The sequence below is a fragment of the Rhinoraja longicauda genome, chromosome 15, assembly GCF_053455715.1.
Source record: "Rhinoraja longicauda isolate Sanriku21f chromosome 15, sRhiLon1.1, whole genome shotgun sequence".
Lineage (NCBI taxonomy): Eukaryota > Metazoa > Chordata > Chondrichthyes > Rajiformes > Arhynchobatidae > Rhinoraja > Rhinoraja longicauda.
In genome coordinates, this window is record NC_135967.1 from 2,305,322 (window position 1) to 2,321,855 (window position 16,534).

Below are 16,534 nucleotides of genomic sequence, written 5' to 3' on the forward strand. Positions count from 1 at the left end.
CCACACTCTCATCAACTGTACACCAACCCACAACCTGAACACAATCATTAAATTTGCAGACGACACGACAGTGGTGGGGCTGATCACTGACGGCGATGAGTCAGCTTACAGGGAGGAGGTACAGAGGCTAACAGACTGGTGCTCAGAAAACAACTTGGCACTCAACACCAAAAAAACAAAAGAGCTCATCATCGACTTCAGGAAGAAGCAGGGTGACCATCCGCCACTGCACAAAAACGGAGAAAGAGTGGACAGAGTCTCCAGTTTCAGGTTCCTGGGCACCCACATCTCAGAAGATCTCACGTGGTCAACCAACATAAACTCTCTGATTAAGAAGGCACAACAGTGGCTTCATTTCCTAAGGACACTCAGGAAAGTCAACCTGCCACAACAGCTGCTAGTGTCCTACCGCTGCTCCATTGAGAGTGGCCTGACACATGGGATCCTGGTGTGGTATGGCAACAGCTCTGCAGCTGACAAGAAGGCTCGACAGAGAGTCATCAACACAGCCCAGAAGATCACCAACACACGCCTGCCTGCCCTGGAAGGCATCTATAGCTCCCGTTGCCTGCGGAAGGCATCTGCATCCTGAAGGACCCATCTCACACCACCCATCACTTGTTTGCCCTTCTGCCCTCAGGAAAGCGCTACAGGTCCATCAAAGCGCACACCACAAGACTAACAAACAACTTCTACCCTAAGGCCATCACCACACTGAACTCTGCACTGAAAGCACACCCCCCATAGACAATATTTATACTGTACAATACCTACCTCTGTGCAATACTGATATATTCATTTATAATATTTATTTTTATAATGCTATTCTCTGCAATATCTTATATTCTGATACGGGTGTATACGTAGGCATAGTGTGTGTGTGTGTGTGTGTGTGTGTGTGTGTGTGTGTGTGTGTGTGTGTGTGTGTGTGTGTGTGTGTGTGTGTGTGTGTGTGTGTGTGTGTGTGTGTGTGTGTGTGTGTGAATCTGTGTGTATGTGTCACAATGTGTGCATGTGAGTGTATGAATAGTTTTTATTTTTCCCACTATTTTACTGTTATTTTATTGTTATATTTTATCTTGTACATTTGAGCTCCGTTCAGGCAGTGCGCCTGCATTTCCTTGTATACACCACTGCAATGACAATGAAGAAATTCTATTCTATTTATCCTAATCCTGCCACTCACCAGTAGACTACCTGTGGCTGACAAGGGAAGTCAAGGACAGCATAAAAATTAAGGAGAGGAAGTATAACATAGCAAAGAAGAGTGGGAAGACAGAGGATTGGGACTCTTTTAAAGAGCAACAAAAGTTAACTAAAAAGGCAATACGGGGAGAAAAGATGAGGTACGAGGGTAAACTAGCCAGTAATATAAAGGAGGATAGCAAAAGTTTTTTTAGGTACGTGAAGAGGAAAAAAATAGTCAAGGCAAATGTGGGTCCCTTGAAGACAGAAGCAGGGGAATTTATTATGGGGAACAAAGAAATGGCAGACGAGTTAAAACGTTACTTTGGATCTGTCTTCACTGAGGAAGATACACACAATCTCCCAAATGTTCTAGGGGCCGGAGAACCTAGGGTGATGGAGGAACTGAAGGAAATCCACATTAGGCAGGAAATGGTTTTGGGTAGACTGATGGGACTGAAGGCTGATAAATCCCCAGGGCCTGATGGTCTGCATCCCAGGGTACTTAAGGAGGTGGCTCTAGAAATAGTGGAAGCATTGGAGATCATTTTTCAATGTTCAATAGATTCAGGATCAGTTCCTGTGGATTGGAGGATAGCAAATGTTATCCCACTTTTTAAGAAAGGAGGGAGAGAGAAAACGGGTAATTATAGACCAGTTAGTCTGACATCAGTGGTGGGGAAGATGCTGGAGTCAATTATAAAAGACGAAATTGCTGAGCATTTGGATAGCAGTAACAGGATCATTCCGAGTCAGCATGGATTTACGAAGGGGAAATCATGCTTGACAAATCTACTGGAATTTTTTGAGGATGTAACTAGGAAAATTGACAGGGGAGAGTCAGTGGATGTGGTGTACCTCGACTTTCAGAAAGCCTTCGACAAGGTCCCACATAGGAGATTAGTGGGCAAAATTAGAGCACATAGTATTGGGGGTAGGGTACTGACATGGATAGAAAATTGGTTGACAGACAGAAAGCAAAGAGTGTGGATAAATGGGTCCCTTTCGGAATGGCAGGCAGTGACCAGTGGGGTACAGCAAGGTTCGGTGCTGGGACCCCAGCTATTTACGATATACATCAATGACTTAGATGAAGGGATTAAAAGTACCATTAGCAAATTTGCAGATGATACTAAACTGGGGGGTAGTGTGAATTGTGAGGAAGATGCAATAAGGCTGCAGGGTGACTTGGACAGGTTGTGTGAGTGGGCGGATACATGGCAGATGCAGTTTAATGTAGATAAGTGTGAGGTTATTCACTTTGGAAGTAAGAATAGAAAGGCAGATTATTATCTGAATGGTGTCAAGTTAGGAAGAGGGGATGTTCAACGAGATCTGGGTGTCCTAGTGCATCAGTCACTGAATGGAAGCATGCAGGTACAGCAGGCAGTGAAGAAAGCCAATGGAATGTTGGCCTTCATAACAACAGGAGTTGAGTATAGGAGCAAAGAGGTCCTTCTACAGTTGTACCGGGCCCTGGTGAGACCGCACCTGGAGTACTGTGTGCAGTTTTGGTCTCCAAATTTGAGGAAGGATATTCTTGCTATTGAGGGCGTGCAGCGTAGGTTCACTAGGTTAATTCCCGGAATGGCGGGACTGTCGTATGTTGAAAGGCTGGAGCAATTAGGCTTGTATACACTGGAATTTAGAAGGATGAGGGGGGATCTTATTGAAACATAAGATAATTAGGGGATTGGACACATTAGAGGCAGGAAACATGTTCCCAATGTTGGGGGAGTCCAGAACAAGGGGCCACAGTTTAAGAATAAGGGGTAGGCCATTTAGAACGGAGATGAGGAAGAACTTTTTCAGTCAGAGAGTGGTGAAGGTGTGGAATTCTCTGCCTCAGAAGGCAGTGGAGGCCAGTTCGTTGGATGCATTCAAGAGAGAGCTGGATAGAGCTCTTAAGGATAGCGGAGTGAGGGGGTATGGGGAGAAGGCAGGAACGGGGTACTGATTGAGAGTGATCAGCCATGATCGCATTGAATGGCGGTGCTGGCTCGAAGGGCTGAATGGCCTACTCCTGCACCTATTGTCTATTGTCTATTGACTACAGGAAATTTACAGCAGCCAATTAACCGACCAAACCACAAGCCTTTGGAAGAAAAGTCAAAATTGCCACAAAGGGAACGAGCCAAGTCTTTACAGACAGTACCTGATAACGGGATAGATCTGGCCCCCATGATGCTGTGCTCCATTAGCCGCACCATCTGGAATCAGTGGTAGCGGAGACAGAAACAGCTTGTGAAGTACAGGTCCTCCCCAGGTTACAAACCCCTGACTTATGGATAACCTGAACACACAAGCTAGAGTTTGGGGAACTGGCAGGATGGATTTGCCAGTTGTTTCAGTGCTGCGGGCATCTTCTGCCATATGGGAACTCGGTTTGCCGTTGCAACGGTTGGGATATAATATAGCATTCACATAGCATGAATGAAACAACCCAGACTTGCATTCCATACAAAGCATAGTCATTACTGCGTGTAGATAATAGTTACCTTGACGTTCAGATTCACATTAGTTTATTGTCACAAATACCAGGTTGCGATGAGAGTTTACATGACCCTCAGAGTAAACAATAAATACTATAAGTACAGGATAAACATAATGACAAATGCTAGAACAGCAGAATGATGCGAAGATTGCAGTGTAAACGGAAATAGTATACAAAAAACGAAACAATGGAAAGACGGATTGAGTAGGAAAGAACTGCAGATGCTGGTTTAAATCGAAGGTAGACACAAAATGCAGGAGTAACTCAGCGGGACAGGCAGCATCTTTGGAGAGAAGGAATGGGTGACGTTTCGGGTCGAGACCCTTCTTCAGACTTGAGTCTTGGTAGTTTACACCGCAGCAGTATGAACATTGACTTCTCTAACTTCAGAAAGCCCTTGCTTTCCCTCTTTATCCCCTCCCCCTTCCCAGTTCTCCCACTAGTCTTACTGTCTCCGGCTACATTCTATCTTTGTCCCGCCCCCTCCCCTGACATCAGTCTGAAGAAGGGTCTCGACCCAAAACGTCACCCATTCCTTCTCTCCAGAGATGCTGCCTGTCCCACTGAGTTACTCCAGCTTTTTATGTCTACCTTCGATTTAAACCAGCATCTGCAGTTCTTTCCTACACAGAGTATGGAATATAGAAGTTGGAAGGTCATGTTGCAGGTATATAAGATGTTGATGAGGCCGCATTTAGAGTATTGGTTCAGTTCTGGGCACCATGTTATAGACAAGATGTTGCCAAGTTGGAAAGGAGAAGATTTTCGAGGATGTTGCCAGGACTATAGGGAGAGGTTGAGTAGGAGCACATGAGGATGAGGGGTGATCTTAAAATCATGAGAGAAATAGATCGGTAGATGCAGAGTCTCTTGCCCAGAGTAGGCGAATCGAGGACAAGAGGATCATAAGATCATAAGTGATAGGAGCAGAATTAGGACATTCGGCCCATCAAGTCTACTCTGCCATTCAATCACCACTGATCCATCTCTCCCTCCTAACCCCATTCTCCTGCCTTCTTCCCATAACCTCTGACATCCATACTAATCAAGAATCTATCTATCACTGCCTTAAATATGTCCACTGACTTGGCCTCCAAATCCTTCCGTAGCAAAGAATTCCACAGATTCACCACCCTCTGACTAAAGAAGGACATACGTTTAAGATGAAGGGGAAAAGATTTAATGGGAATCTGAGGGGTATCTTTGTCACACAAAGAGTTGTGGGTGTGTGGAACAAGCTGGGATTTGTTGGTCAGTGTGGGCAGGTTGGGCCTAAGGGCCTGTTTCCACACAGTATCACTGTGACTCTATGACTTTGGAGAGGATGCAGAGAGATGTACCAGAATTCTGCCTGGATTAGGTTGTATTAGCTGTAACAAGAGGCTAGACAAACTTGGATTGTATTCTCTGGAACATCGGAGATTGAAGAGACCCCTGATAGAGAATGAGAGGCATGGACAGGGGAGGCAGTCAGAACCCTTTTCCTAGGTTGGAAATGTCAAAGACTTCAGGGCATAGCTTTTAGGTGAATGGGGAAAAGTTTAAAGGAGATGTGCTGGGGAGGGTTTTTTTTAAAACATAGAGAGTGGTGGGTGCCTGGAATGCCCTCCCAGGAGTGGTGATGCAGGCAGATACAATAGTACCATTTAACAGACTTTTAGATAGGCACATGGATATTCACGGAAATGGATCCAATGCAAGGCAGAGGAGATGAATTCAACTTAGCATTATGTTTGTCACGGACATTGTGGCCCAAAGAGCCACTTCCTGTGCTGTGGTGGTGTATATCCTGCACCATTGTACAGTAGAGTAAATGCAGCAGCTAATTCTCAGCAATGGTTTTAATGTTGTTTAATAAATCAAATCTCCCTTACCCATTTGGTGAATCGAGTAGCAACTATCCTTTCTGTCCAGAAAGCACTGTAGAATCCGGTAATAAGCCTCCGGCTGCCATTTGCCTTTCTCCCATCGCCAATCTGCATCAAAACATTTTGTTAACTAACTAATCAACACACATTTACATATAAGTTAGTTTTAAATTATCTTGCCATGTATTAACATTAATACCTGCTTGTTTAAGTACTCCATTGAATCTGGGTAGCTGCTAAGAAAAACAACATTTTTTGGAGGAGTTACTCGAACCACGAGCATTGGTATAGTTTTGTTAACATCAGAAGTGCCGTTAACACACTCCTAAAATCAATTGTTAATGCTTCGCAAGTCCATTTTCTCAACTTTATAATTTTACATTGAAGAAACAATGCAATGGAAGGCAACTAAATTAATTTAATTGAGAAGGAGATTTAAAATCAATTAATATACAAGGACTACAGAATGTACAGGAAGTAGATGTTGTATGAAAAGACAGTGTGACATAGTATGACACAATGTAATTGCAAGTACAAGGATGCTTGAAGGTGGCAATGCTAACGTGGTTAAGATGGCATCTGAGGCGATTGCCTTCATTAGTCGGTAGATTGAACGCAAGAGCAGGGAGCTTCTGCTCCAACTTCATAAAACCTTGCTCAGACTTCAGCTGGACCACTGTGCAGGACACCACACTATAGGAGGGATGTAATCGTGCTGAAAAGAATGCAGTGTAGATGCACCAGGATGTTACCTGGGATGAAGCATTTTAGTCATGAGGTGAACCTTTTGTCTTTTAAGAGTAAATTGGATAGGTATATGGATAGGAGGGGATTGGAGGGTTATGGTCTGAGTGCAGGTAGATGAGACTAGGTCAGGGAGAATGGTCGGCGTGGACTGGTAGGGCCGGACAGGCCTGTTTCCATGCTGTAGTTGTTATATGTTATATGTTTATTGGAGGTGAATAAAACTAGGGATCAAAGATTTAGGATGAGGAACAAGAGATTTAGAAGATGTCACAAAATGCTGGAGTAACTCAGCAGGTCAGGCAGCATCTCAGGAGAGAAGGAATGGGTGACGTTTCGGGTCGAGACCCTTCTTCAGAACTCAGACCTGCTGAGTTACGTCAGCATTTTGTGAAATAAACACCTTCGATTTGTACCAGCATCTGCAGTTATTTTCTTACTCGAGGAGAGAGGGAATGGGTGACGTTTCATATAATGTGGTCGTAGAGTAGGAGGGCAGGTATAATGTGGTCGTTAGAGTAGGAGGGCAGGTATAATGTGGTCGTAATTTAGAGATTTAGAAGAGATCGGGGGGACTTTTTTACCCAGAGAACAGTGTATACCTGGAGTGTACTGCTAGAGGGCGGGATGGAAGTAGAGTCGCTGCCGCATTTACAAGGTGCACTTCAATCACTTAGGTATTGAAAGCCATGCAGATTTTAAAGTAAATAAAGGGATTGACAGATATTGAGAGCAAAGGTGCCACGGTAGTGATTAGGTGAGGGGGGGACGGATTAGGTTGCAGTTTGATCAAAAGAACCATATCATCACAACTGAGGAAAATTAAAGGCAGGCACATGAGTATTCATGAGCCAAGCTACTGTTAAAGCAAGGGTTACTTGACGTGAGAGAAATCAATATTCATACCTCTGGAAACATTCTGTATGATTCTATGAATGTGTTCCCAATTCAAAGTCACAACAGTAATAAGACATTACAATAGACATACCTATGCCAAGGTGCTTGCATATCAATGCTTGTGCCAGGATCATCTGCCCACAGCGTAGCATACACCCCCAGCCAGCATCAGAAGAGGGGCCAGTTCCTCCTGTGTAAACAAAATACAGAATTTGCCATACATTTTCAGCACCACTCCCCATATGAACGTTTTACATTTTCAAAGGAATGTAATTGCTTTAAAATATAACTCATATATAATTGTGTAATTGTCCCCAATCTGATTTCAAATATGTTTTTTTTCTTTTGTTTCTCTTCCACACATGCTGCCTTACTTGCTGAGTGTTTCCAGCACTTCTCTAGTCAACTTCCATTTAAGTAATATCCTATTTTTTCTCCTTCTGTTAAGTTTCTACCCACTTGATTAAACTCTCTATAATCACTTTACAGATTCCATGTCAGTTTTTTTTCCACTACTCATCTGTACCTCATCAGCAAATTTCACCTTAATACACCCAAGGACATAGCACACACATTTACGCAGTAGGCAAAAATTGCAAGGTGGAAAAAGGAAAGCCATAATTCTAATCCTGAATGCACTGCCTGAAATGGTGCCAAACATGGCGGCAGTGGCATAATATGCTAAATGAATTTCACTATGTAATGTTTAATAACATATGTGACAATAAGTACCCATTGAACCCACTGGAAAATGTGCTGGCTGCAAATTTAATATTGGTTTTCAAGAGAAAACTGCTCAAACACTTGAAGGTAAAAACTGTGCACGGCTAAGGAGTGAAATGGGACCATCTGGCTTCCTCTACACTGAGCTGGTGGAAACCATGAGCAATACAGCTTTCTTCTGTACAGTAATAATTTAGGATTCTATGATCCAACTCAAAATTCTGAATACTGCACAAGAATGTTACTTGAAGAGAAATCAATATTCATACCGCATTAAGAATGTTATTTTTATATCCCTTCACTGTCATTTATTTAAAATGTTATCATGTCTCTTTGAACCTCAACTACACACACAATGCAACACTTTGTACTAGAGTCATTATTACCATGTGCTGCTTTTCACAGTGCACAATCTCAGATATAACTAACAAATGGATAGCTCTTGTTTCTCAAAAACTGCAAGAAGATCACAAGGCATATCAGCCTCACCCAGCTTCCTGGCAACGGACATTGACAATAAAACACTTCCCTGTAGTGGACTGTTTATTCAGATTATTATCCTAGCAGGGGCCTCCAAACTTTTCAGCATGAGGGCCACACTATATATTTGGCACATTTTGAGTGGGGGGGGGGGGGGGAGATAATGGGGGAGGGGAGATAATGGGGGGGGGGGGCGGAAAGAGTGGGGTGAGAAAGAGTGGGGGGAGAGAGAGTGGGGGGAGAGAGAGTGGGGGGTGGAGAGTGGGGGGGGAGAGAGAGTGGGGGGGGAGAGTGGGGGGGAGAGAGAGTGTGGGGGAGAGAGAGTGTGGGGGAGAGAGAGTGTGGGGGGAGAGAGAGAGTGGGGGGGGGGGGGAGAGAGAGTGGGGGGGGAGAGATTCGGGGTAGAGGGAGCAGTGGGTGAGAGCGTGAGCGCGGGGAGGGGGAAAGTGTCAGAGGGTCCGGTGAAGGAGCGCAGCCACTTGCGGGGGCTGCTCCCTCCCTCCCTCTCTCCCTCCCAGAGCCAGCGAGATCTGCGCCGCTCCCCCACTCTCTTTCCTGGCCCCGACTCTCTCTAGTGCAGTGCAATAAGAACAAACACGTGTAGCTGTTGTTCAGAAGCCCCGCATCCCCGGGGTGAGAGGCAGCGGCGAGGAGGGAAGTTTCACTTGTGTTCGTTCATATTTCGCTGCGTTAGAGGGAGATGGGGCCGGGGAAGAGAGAGAGTGGAGGTGCGGCGCAGAGCTCACTGGCGCTGGGAGAGAGGGAGGGAGCAGCCCCCGTAAGTGGCGGCGCTCCTTCACCGGACCCTCTGACACTTCCCCCCCTCCCTCTCACCCGCTGCTCCCTCTACCCCGACTCTCTCCACCCCCCCCCCACTCTCTCTCCCCGGGACGAGCAGCGGCGAGGAGGGAAGTTTCCATGGGCTTGTTGTTTGCGAGGGTGCGCTGCGATCTCGCGACTTGTCCCGGCTCTGGGTCGGTGGTGATCCGTTCTCCGGTGAACCTTCGCCGGCAGCTTCTGCCTCCAGTCCCCACCCCTTAAGAGCTTGCTGCGGGTCGGATAAAATTCCATGGCAGGCCGGATGTGGCCCGCGGGCCATAATTTGGAGATCCCTGTCCTAGAGTAGCTACACATTGTCCTAGGTTTGACTCACACTTGGATGTGAGTGGGCAAAAGCTTTAGAGTGTCGCCGGAAGGCCCAGAAATGATCATGACCACATTTCACTCCAGGGACCAATCGTGTTATTTGCATAACGCTAAACAAACAATATTTTGCACCTGACCGTGTGAATATGTTCATCTTATTCTGTTTTAGATTTGCTATCTTTGTTATTTTAAGGTACAGAAATTGTATACAATGCATAATCTAGGTCAAGATTACATACGAGTGCTCCAGATTCATTTTTGACAGAATGAACTAACAGAAGATAGAGGAAATAACAGACAATCTACCGAGCAGACAAAATAAACTAATTTGACAACTCAGTAGGCCGTGTATACTGAATGACTTCAGCCCCAATTAGATGCATAACCTTTGCACACTATCATGCCTCAGAAGATACTCTGAAGAACATTAGGGGCAGGCAGCTGGCTGCCAGGCTTGTGTCATTGCCTGCTGGTCCGAGGAATCCACTTGAAACCGGCCTGGACAACCTCCTCTAGAGTCTATTAAGCAAAAGACCATAACACAAATAACCAAGTACTTCAGCACTAATTTGGAACTTCCCCCAAAACCCATATGATGAAATGGAATGCAAGGTCGAAATGTCAAATGTGTAGGTAGATGTGAATGAAGGCAAGTCATTGCGATGTACTAAAGGAGACTTGTGTAAGTAACAGACTGCCAGCTCCCAGGTAGGCTGACCTCTACCGTGCTGAGGCCTGGCACCAGCTTTCAAACACCATAGTCTTGCTTGTGTGCTGTATAGAATGTTTTGCTGAATCCATCAGGGGCAATGAGAGCTTAGGAGGGGTGACATTGCCTGGCAGAGGGAGTACTGAAACCTCCCTGTACATGGACTATGTCATCGTCTTCTGCTCTGAAGAAGGGTCTCGACCCGAAACGTCACCCATTCCTTCTCTCCAGAGATGCTGCCTGACCCGCTGAGTTACTCCAGCATTTTGTGAAATAAATACCTTCGATTTGTACCAGCATCTGCAGTTATTTTCTTACACATCGTCTTCTGCTCGGTCAGTCCGCAGATTGATAGTACCTGCAACCAATTTGGGTTGGCACCTGGAGTCAGAATCAACCGCTTAAAGAGCGAGGCCATGCTCTTCGGCAACTAGCCCGGCTGACGGAATGTCCTCATCCTCAACAACTTCTCTTCTGCCTCCTCTCACTTTCTCCAAGTTAGAGTAGCCATGTGCACTCACATGGGCCCCACTTATGCCTGCCCTTTTGTAGGTTACGTTGAAGTCCTTGTTTCAGGGGCACACATGGCCCTATCCTACAACAGGTGATTGCCTCCTGCGTCTGTGCAGAATTCATGGATTTCATTAACTTCACCACAAACTTCCACCCCACCCTCAATCTCACCAGGACTGTCTCCGAAACCTCTCTCCCCTTTCTTGATCTCTCGGTCTCCATCACAGGAGACATACTGTAAACTTGCCAACTCCCAGTTATCTGGACTACACTTCCTCCCATCCTGCCTCTGGCGAAGAGGCTATCCCCTACTCACAATTCCTCACTCTCCGTCACATCTGATCTCAAGATGAGACTTTCCATTCTAGGACATCCGATATCCTCTTTCTTTAGTAAACGTGGTCTCCACGTCATTTCCTTATGTCATAGAGCGATCCCTCACCCGTGTCTCCTCTATGTCCCGTAGTTCTGCTCTCGCTCTCCCTCCCCCAGACGGAACAGGGATAGTGTTCCCCTGGTCCTCACCTCTCACCCCACCAGCCTCCGCATCCAATACATCATACTTCGTCACTTCAACGTGATCCCACCACGAGTCACATCATTCCATCTCTAACGCTTTAAAGAGTCTGAACCCAAAATGTCACATGTCCATGTTCTACAGACATACTGCTCGACCGGCTGAGTTACTCCAGCACTTCATATCCTTTTGCTGACCAATCTTTGTCCCCTTCACCATCAGGTCTGAAGAAACTTAGGGTGTTGAGGACCTTGTTCAGAGGGGCCAAGGCATGCAATAAGAATTGGCTGGAGTGGGTAAATATGGTCAAGCAAACATTTGGGACTTTGTAAATGGTGTTCCATCTCAATAAGAATTTTGTTCATTAGGTGTGAGGCACTCTCGGAGCAACTGTACTCGGTGTAGGTGGGACCTGTCCTCCACAACTCTGCCTTGGCGATCACCCAGGCAGTCTCCCAGTTCATCTAGGGAATCAAAGATAGAGCAGGTCCGACAGGTTGCAATACACAAGACCGCAGACAATCGGGGCAAAAGCATACCCAACATTGCCTTCATCTTGATGGCCACTTTTTCGTATGGCTTCATCATGCCGTACATAGAGCCAAAACACATGGGCACCCAATGCCATTGCCTGCTTGGGTTCTAACTGTCCCCGGAGTTGTGAAAGATGGACCTGGCACCGATGCCAAGTAATGGGCCAGTCAACTGGACATTGCCGCACCATCTGTCCTTTGTGCAAAAGTTCTTCCAGACCCAACATCTTTGCCCACAAACCCATCAGCCACTGGTCAGCACAAAATGTCCTGCAGTGCCCGCAGGACAAGAACTCTGTGGATCCTGGAGCGTGGTTTCCTCAGCAGACTGCCCAGTTTGTCTGGCAAAATGTCTCGTCGCCAGAACTCACCAAAAAGCACCAAGATCTCGCTGAGCCGACGGTGAGAGATGCCTTCCCAGTCAGATCCTTCCTTACTACCGATGCACACTGCCCTCGTCACGGCTGCTGTGGAGAGAAGATGGTTGCCCACCTCTTTGCAGAGTGTGGATTTGCGACGAGCGTCTGAAGAATGATGCAAGTGTCCTTGCATTGGCTCATCATGAGCAGCTCCATAACAGAGGACTTTCTGATATACAGACTGTTCCCAAGGTCATATTCAGAGATGGGTTTCAAGTGCTGCTGAAAGATCATCAACTTGGTGAAACGCACTCGTTGGTCTGCCCAAACCTCATTGGCCTATCAGCAAGGTGAGATGTCGCATCAGGAAATGTTGCCCACTGGCCTATTCCCATTCGCAGGAGTACGTGCTGAGGGACTCACTGACGTTTGGTGCAGCCAACGCCAAGCCTCTGTGTGTGAGAACCACAGTCTAGTATCCTTCCACTGCTGAACATTGAGGGGCAGAGTCTGGTGCTGACACCCCTCAAACAAGGTAAGGGTTATCATCCCAGGGGCCTCATGTGTGACAAGACCCGGTCCCCTGGCATCAGTCTAAAGGGTCTCGACCCAAAACGTCACCCATTCCTTCTCTCCCGAGATGCTGCCTGACCCGCTGAGTTACACCAGCATTTTGTGTTCACCTTCGAATTAAACCAGCATCTGCAGTTTTTTTCCTATTCATACCTTTACCTTGATCAGTCCCGTGCCATTGTGGTCTAGCAGGCGGATCCCTACCATGCTGAGGCCAACTCATATATTCCTCATTCCTTCCCTTGACCATGACCCCACAGACAAACACCAGGTCACCATCTCCCAGGTCATCACCGATCTTATCATCTCTGGTGATCTCCCCTCCACAGTCTTCACTTTACCGCTCCCCAGACTCATACTCTCCATTTCTATTTCCTTCCCAAAATTCACAAACAGGACTGCCCTGGCAGCTCCATTGTTTCTGCGTCGTCGTGCCCCAACAAACTCTCTGCAAACGCCTCGATTCTATCTTTTGTCCCCCCCCCCTTATCAAGTCCCTTCCAACCTGCATCTGAGACACCTCACATGCTCCAACACCTCAGTAACTTTCAATTCCTAGGTCCCCATTACCGCATCTTTACCAAGGACCTCTCATGGATCTTCTCCAACATTTCCTGTTTTTATTACTGCATAGAGAAAAATAGCAGAGAGTTTGTGGAACATTTATAAAACATTGGTTAAGCAATGTGCAATGAATATTGTGTGCATTTCTTGTTACCACACTTGATTAAGGATGTGAAAGTCACACACAGAGAGCAGTAATCTTGTTTGAATGGTTCTCGGGATGAATGATTTTAACTGAAGGTTAGATTGGAGAAAATAGGGTGGGTTTATTTGGACAGGAGGCTGAATTGGGATTAGGGATGTGCATGACTATGATGACGTGAGATAGCTCAAATAGATACAAGCTGTTTCTTTTTGTGAAACTCAAAAAGAAACTGCTGATGCTGGAAATGTACACTAAACATAGAAAATGCTCTAATCACTCAGCTGGTCCGGACTGAAGTTCTACAGAAAGAGAAGCACTTAATGTTTCAGGCCCTAGACCAGTCATCAGAACTGGAATAGAGAGAATACAAGTTAGTTTTCCACAGTGGAGAAGGTGAGTAAAGAATAATGCAAATAAAATGGACTATTTCTGATAAAAGTGAGTCTAAATGACTTAACATGGCAATAAGCGAGTTCGGTATTACAACTGCACATCCCCAGGTCATGGGTCATTCAGGATAAACATTCTCGCCAGCCCAGCTACTGTGTGTATACAGACCTGCGTTTCATTCGTATTTTCCAGTTTTGCTTCTTCGAGGTAAGAAAATACTACTGTTTTAAAAACTATTAACTCCGTAGATTTATGGTTCATTTGTACAAAACTACGATGATTTTGATGGTTTAATTGGCTTTTCCTTGTTCGCTTGCTGTCCTGCTTCGGTGAGTGATCGAGATTTTGATGATAAATAACACTCATTGTTTATTGTTTTGGAGGGAGAATGAAATTAAATGTATGATTTATATAAATATCAATAGATAATATGAAAAGTATTTGTGAGGTTTTCACCTCTTGCTATACTAGTCCATGGCCACGGGCTGTATGCACGTTTGTTGACTTCTGAATGAGTACTGCATGTACATGGGAGTAATGTTGTGCAGTGCAAAACTTAGTCACGAGTCTCCTGACTAATCATTTCTCTTATGATTCCCATTACATTGGATAATTTTAATCAGTATTTGACATTCTAATTTTCAGTTATAACCATGTGATTGTATAAATTAGTTCAATATACTTGCACCATTTTCTTTTGCATTGTAACTTGTATGTAATGGATATGCTTACAGATCATGATTCGATAAGGTCCACGCAGCCGAAACAGATAATAAATAAATGGCCAGCACCGAGATGCATTCTCGACTGCACAGAGATATTTATAGAACAACCACGGCATCTACAGTTGCAGGCGTTGACATGGTCTGACTACAAGAAACACAACACTGTGAAACTATTGGTTGGAATTAACCCAAACGGCATGATCACATTCTTATCAAAAGCTTGGGGCGGGTGATCATCTGATACACACATTGTTAGGAAGAGTGGATTTTTGAATTTAGTTCTTCTTCTTCTTATCGAGTCCACACCACAAGATTAGAAATGGTTCAGCCAGAGCTGAACACATTTCTCGGCGTCTGCATACAATGGTGCTTCTTGGGCGTGGTGGTGGAAAGATTGGTGGAAACAGGGCCGCGACGTGAACGCTGTGTCCTTGAACTTAGTTGATCCTGGGGATTGCATAATGGCGGATAGAGGATTCCCATTCAAGAAGACTTGATGTTTCGCCAAGCCTATTTAGAGATTCCCCCTCCCTCCCAGCAGTGGTTATCAGCAAATGACCAGAGAAAAAGTACACAAAACCAAGGTTGCCAATGTCCACATTCATATTGAACGGGCCGGGCCACAAGTCGTCTAAAGTGGTTTAATATCCTGAGAAACTCTTTACCCATCACTTTAGTTCTGCATATTGATGATATTTTCACCGTCTGCGCAGCATTATGTAATTTACTGCCTCCATTGGTGAGTATTCATTCATTCATTCATAAATGGGATGTTGTTGCACTTGCAGATCATTTTGATCAGTTCAACTTTATGTTCAACCAGATTTGATATGAACTGAAATCCAGAACTCAATCAGTAAATGTACAGGAATTCATACAACTCTTAATTTCTTACATTTCGTTTAATCATTTATCGACCATTGTTTCAGTGTACATTAGCCTTTAAGTTCACTAGCAACGCTCTGTTTATCCCGAATGACCTTTGACAAATCCCATGATTCCTTGCGTTTATCGAGATACCGAACTCGCTTATTAGAAGCCCATTATGCTTATTTATGTGCTATACCTTGCTAATAGCAAAGCAATGGACCTACAAAGCAGGTCAGAATACATCAATATTAGGAGGAAATCTGAGTGAAAATGATGGCAAGCGAAATTGGCTGAAAGATTCAGATACCTGAACGTATAATTTAACACTGAGTCCAGAAGATTGGCCAAGCAAAGTCATTGGTGTCCTCCTCCACCGCTCCGTGGTGCTGCAGGCTGGGTCTGATCCACGGACACGGCGTCTTGGAGCGGCACCCGATCCAATCGAGCCCCAGGCTACTGCAGGGCCTCCAGTGGCCCACTCCACCGATGCCGGGTTGGAGGCGACTGGAGGCCGGGTCTCCCGGGCCGGGACAGAAGCCTCGCCGGCGCCCCGGGGAGACTGGAGCCGGCGGCCTGAGGCCCGTACCCGGGGCCTGAGGAGCAGCAGCAGCCGGGGGCCTGGGGCCCGTACCCAGGGCCTGGGGAGCAGCAGCAGCCGGGGGCCTGGGGCCCGTACCCAGGGCCTGGGGAGCAGCAGCAGCCGGAGGCCTGGGGCCTGTACCCGGGGCCTGAGGAGCAGCAGCAGCCGGAGGCCTGGGGCCCATACCCGGGGCCTGAGGAGCAGCAGCAGCCGGCGGACAGCACTCCCCTCCCCTCCCCGCCCGTGGGGCTGCGGACCAGCGCCCGGAGAGAACCGCCCCGGTCTTGACCGTCCCCCAAAGCCGTGGGATCAGCCGCAGGACTACCCCCCCCCCCCCCCCCCCCCCACGATGTCTCCACTGTCTTGTGTGCATGCCACAAGTACAGTCGGCAAGTCGTTGGTTCCAGCGGCTTTAGGGCTTGTCTACCTCGCACGTGAAACCTGGGTTCGGCGGATTGCGCGGGGAAACCACCAGAAGGTTCAACGGGCAGAAAAACTATCCCAGCAAAGCGTCATGGA

The 16,534-nt window shown here is 46.3% G+C and overlaps 1 protein-coding gene across 2 annotated transcripts in view; it reads right to left on the reverse strand.

The window, feature by feature from the left end:
• Window positions 1-16,534, reverse strand: part of atg4a (autophagy related 4A, cysteine peptidase) — a 60,876-nt gene that overhangs the window by 34,134 nt on the left and 10,208 nt on the right. For both annotated transcript variants that reach the window (XM_078412101.1, XM_078412100.1), the window contains exons 4-5: window positions 7,280-7,378; window positions 5,554-5,655 (exon numbers count right to left, since the gene is read on the reverse strand). In XM_078412101.1, coding sequence (XP_078268227.1) covers window positions 5,554-5,655; window positions 7,280-7,340 — 163 coding nt within the window. In that variant the 5' untranslated portion in view covers window positions 7,341-7,378. The remainder of the gene's footprint in view (window positions 1-5,553; window positions 5,656-7,279; window positions 7,379-16,534) is intronic.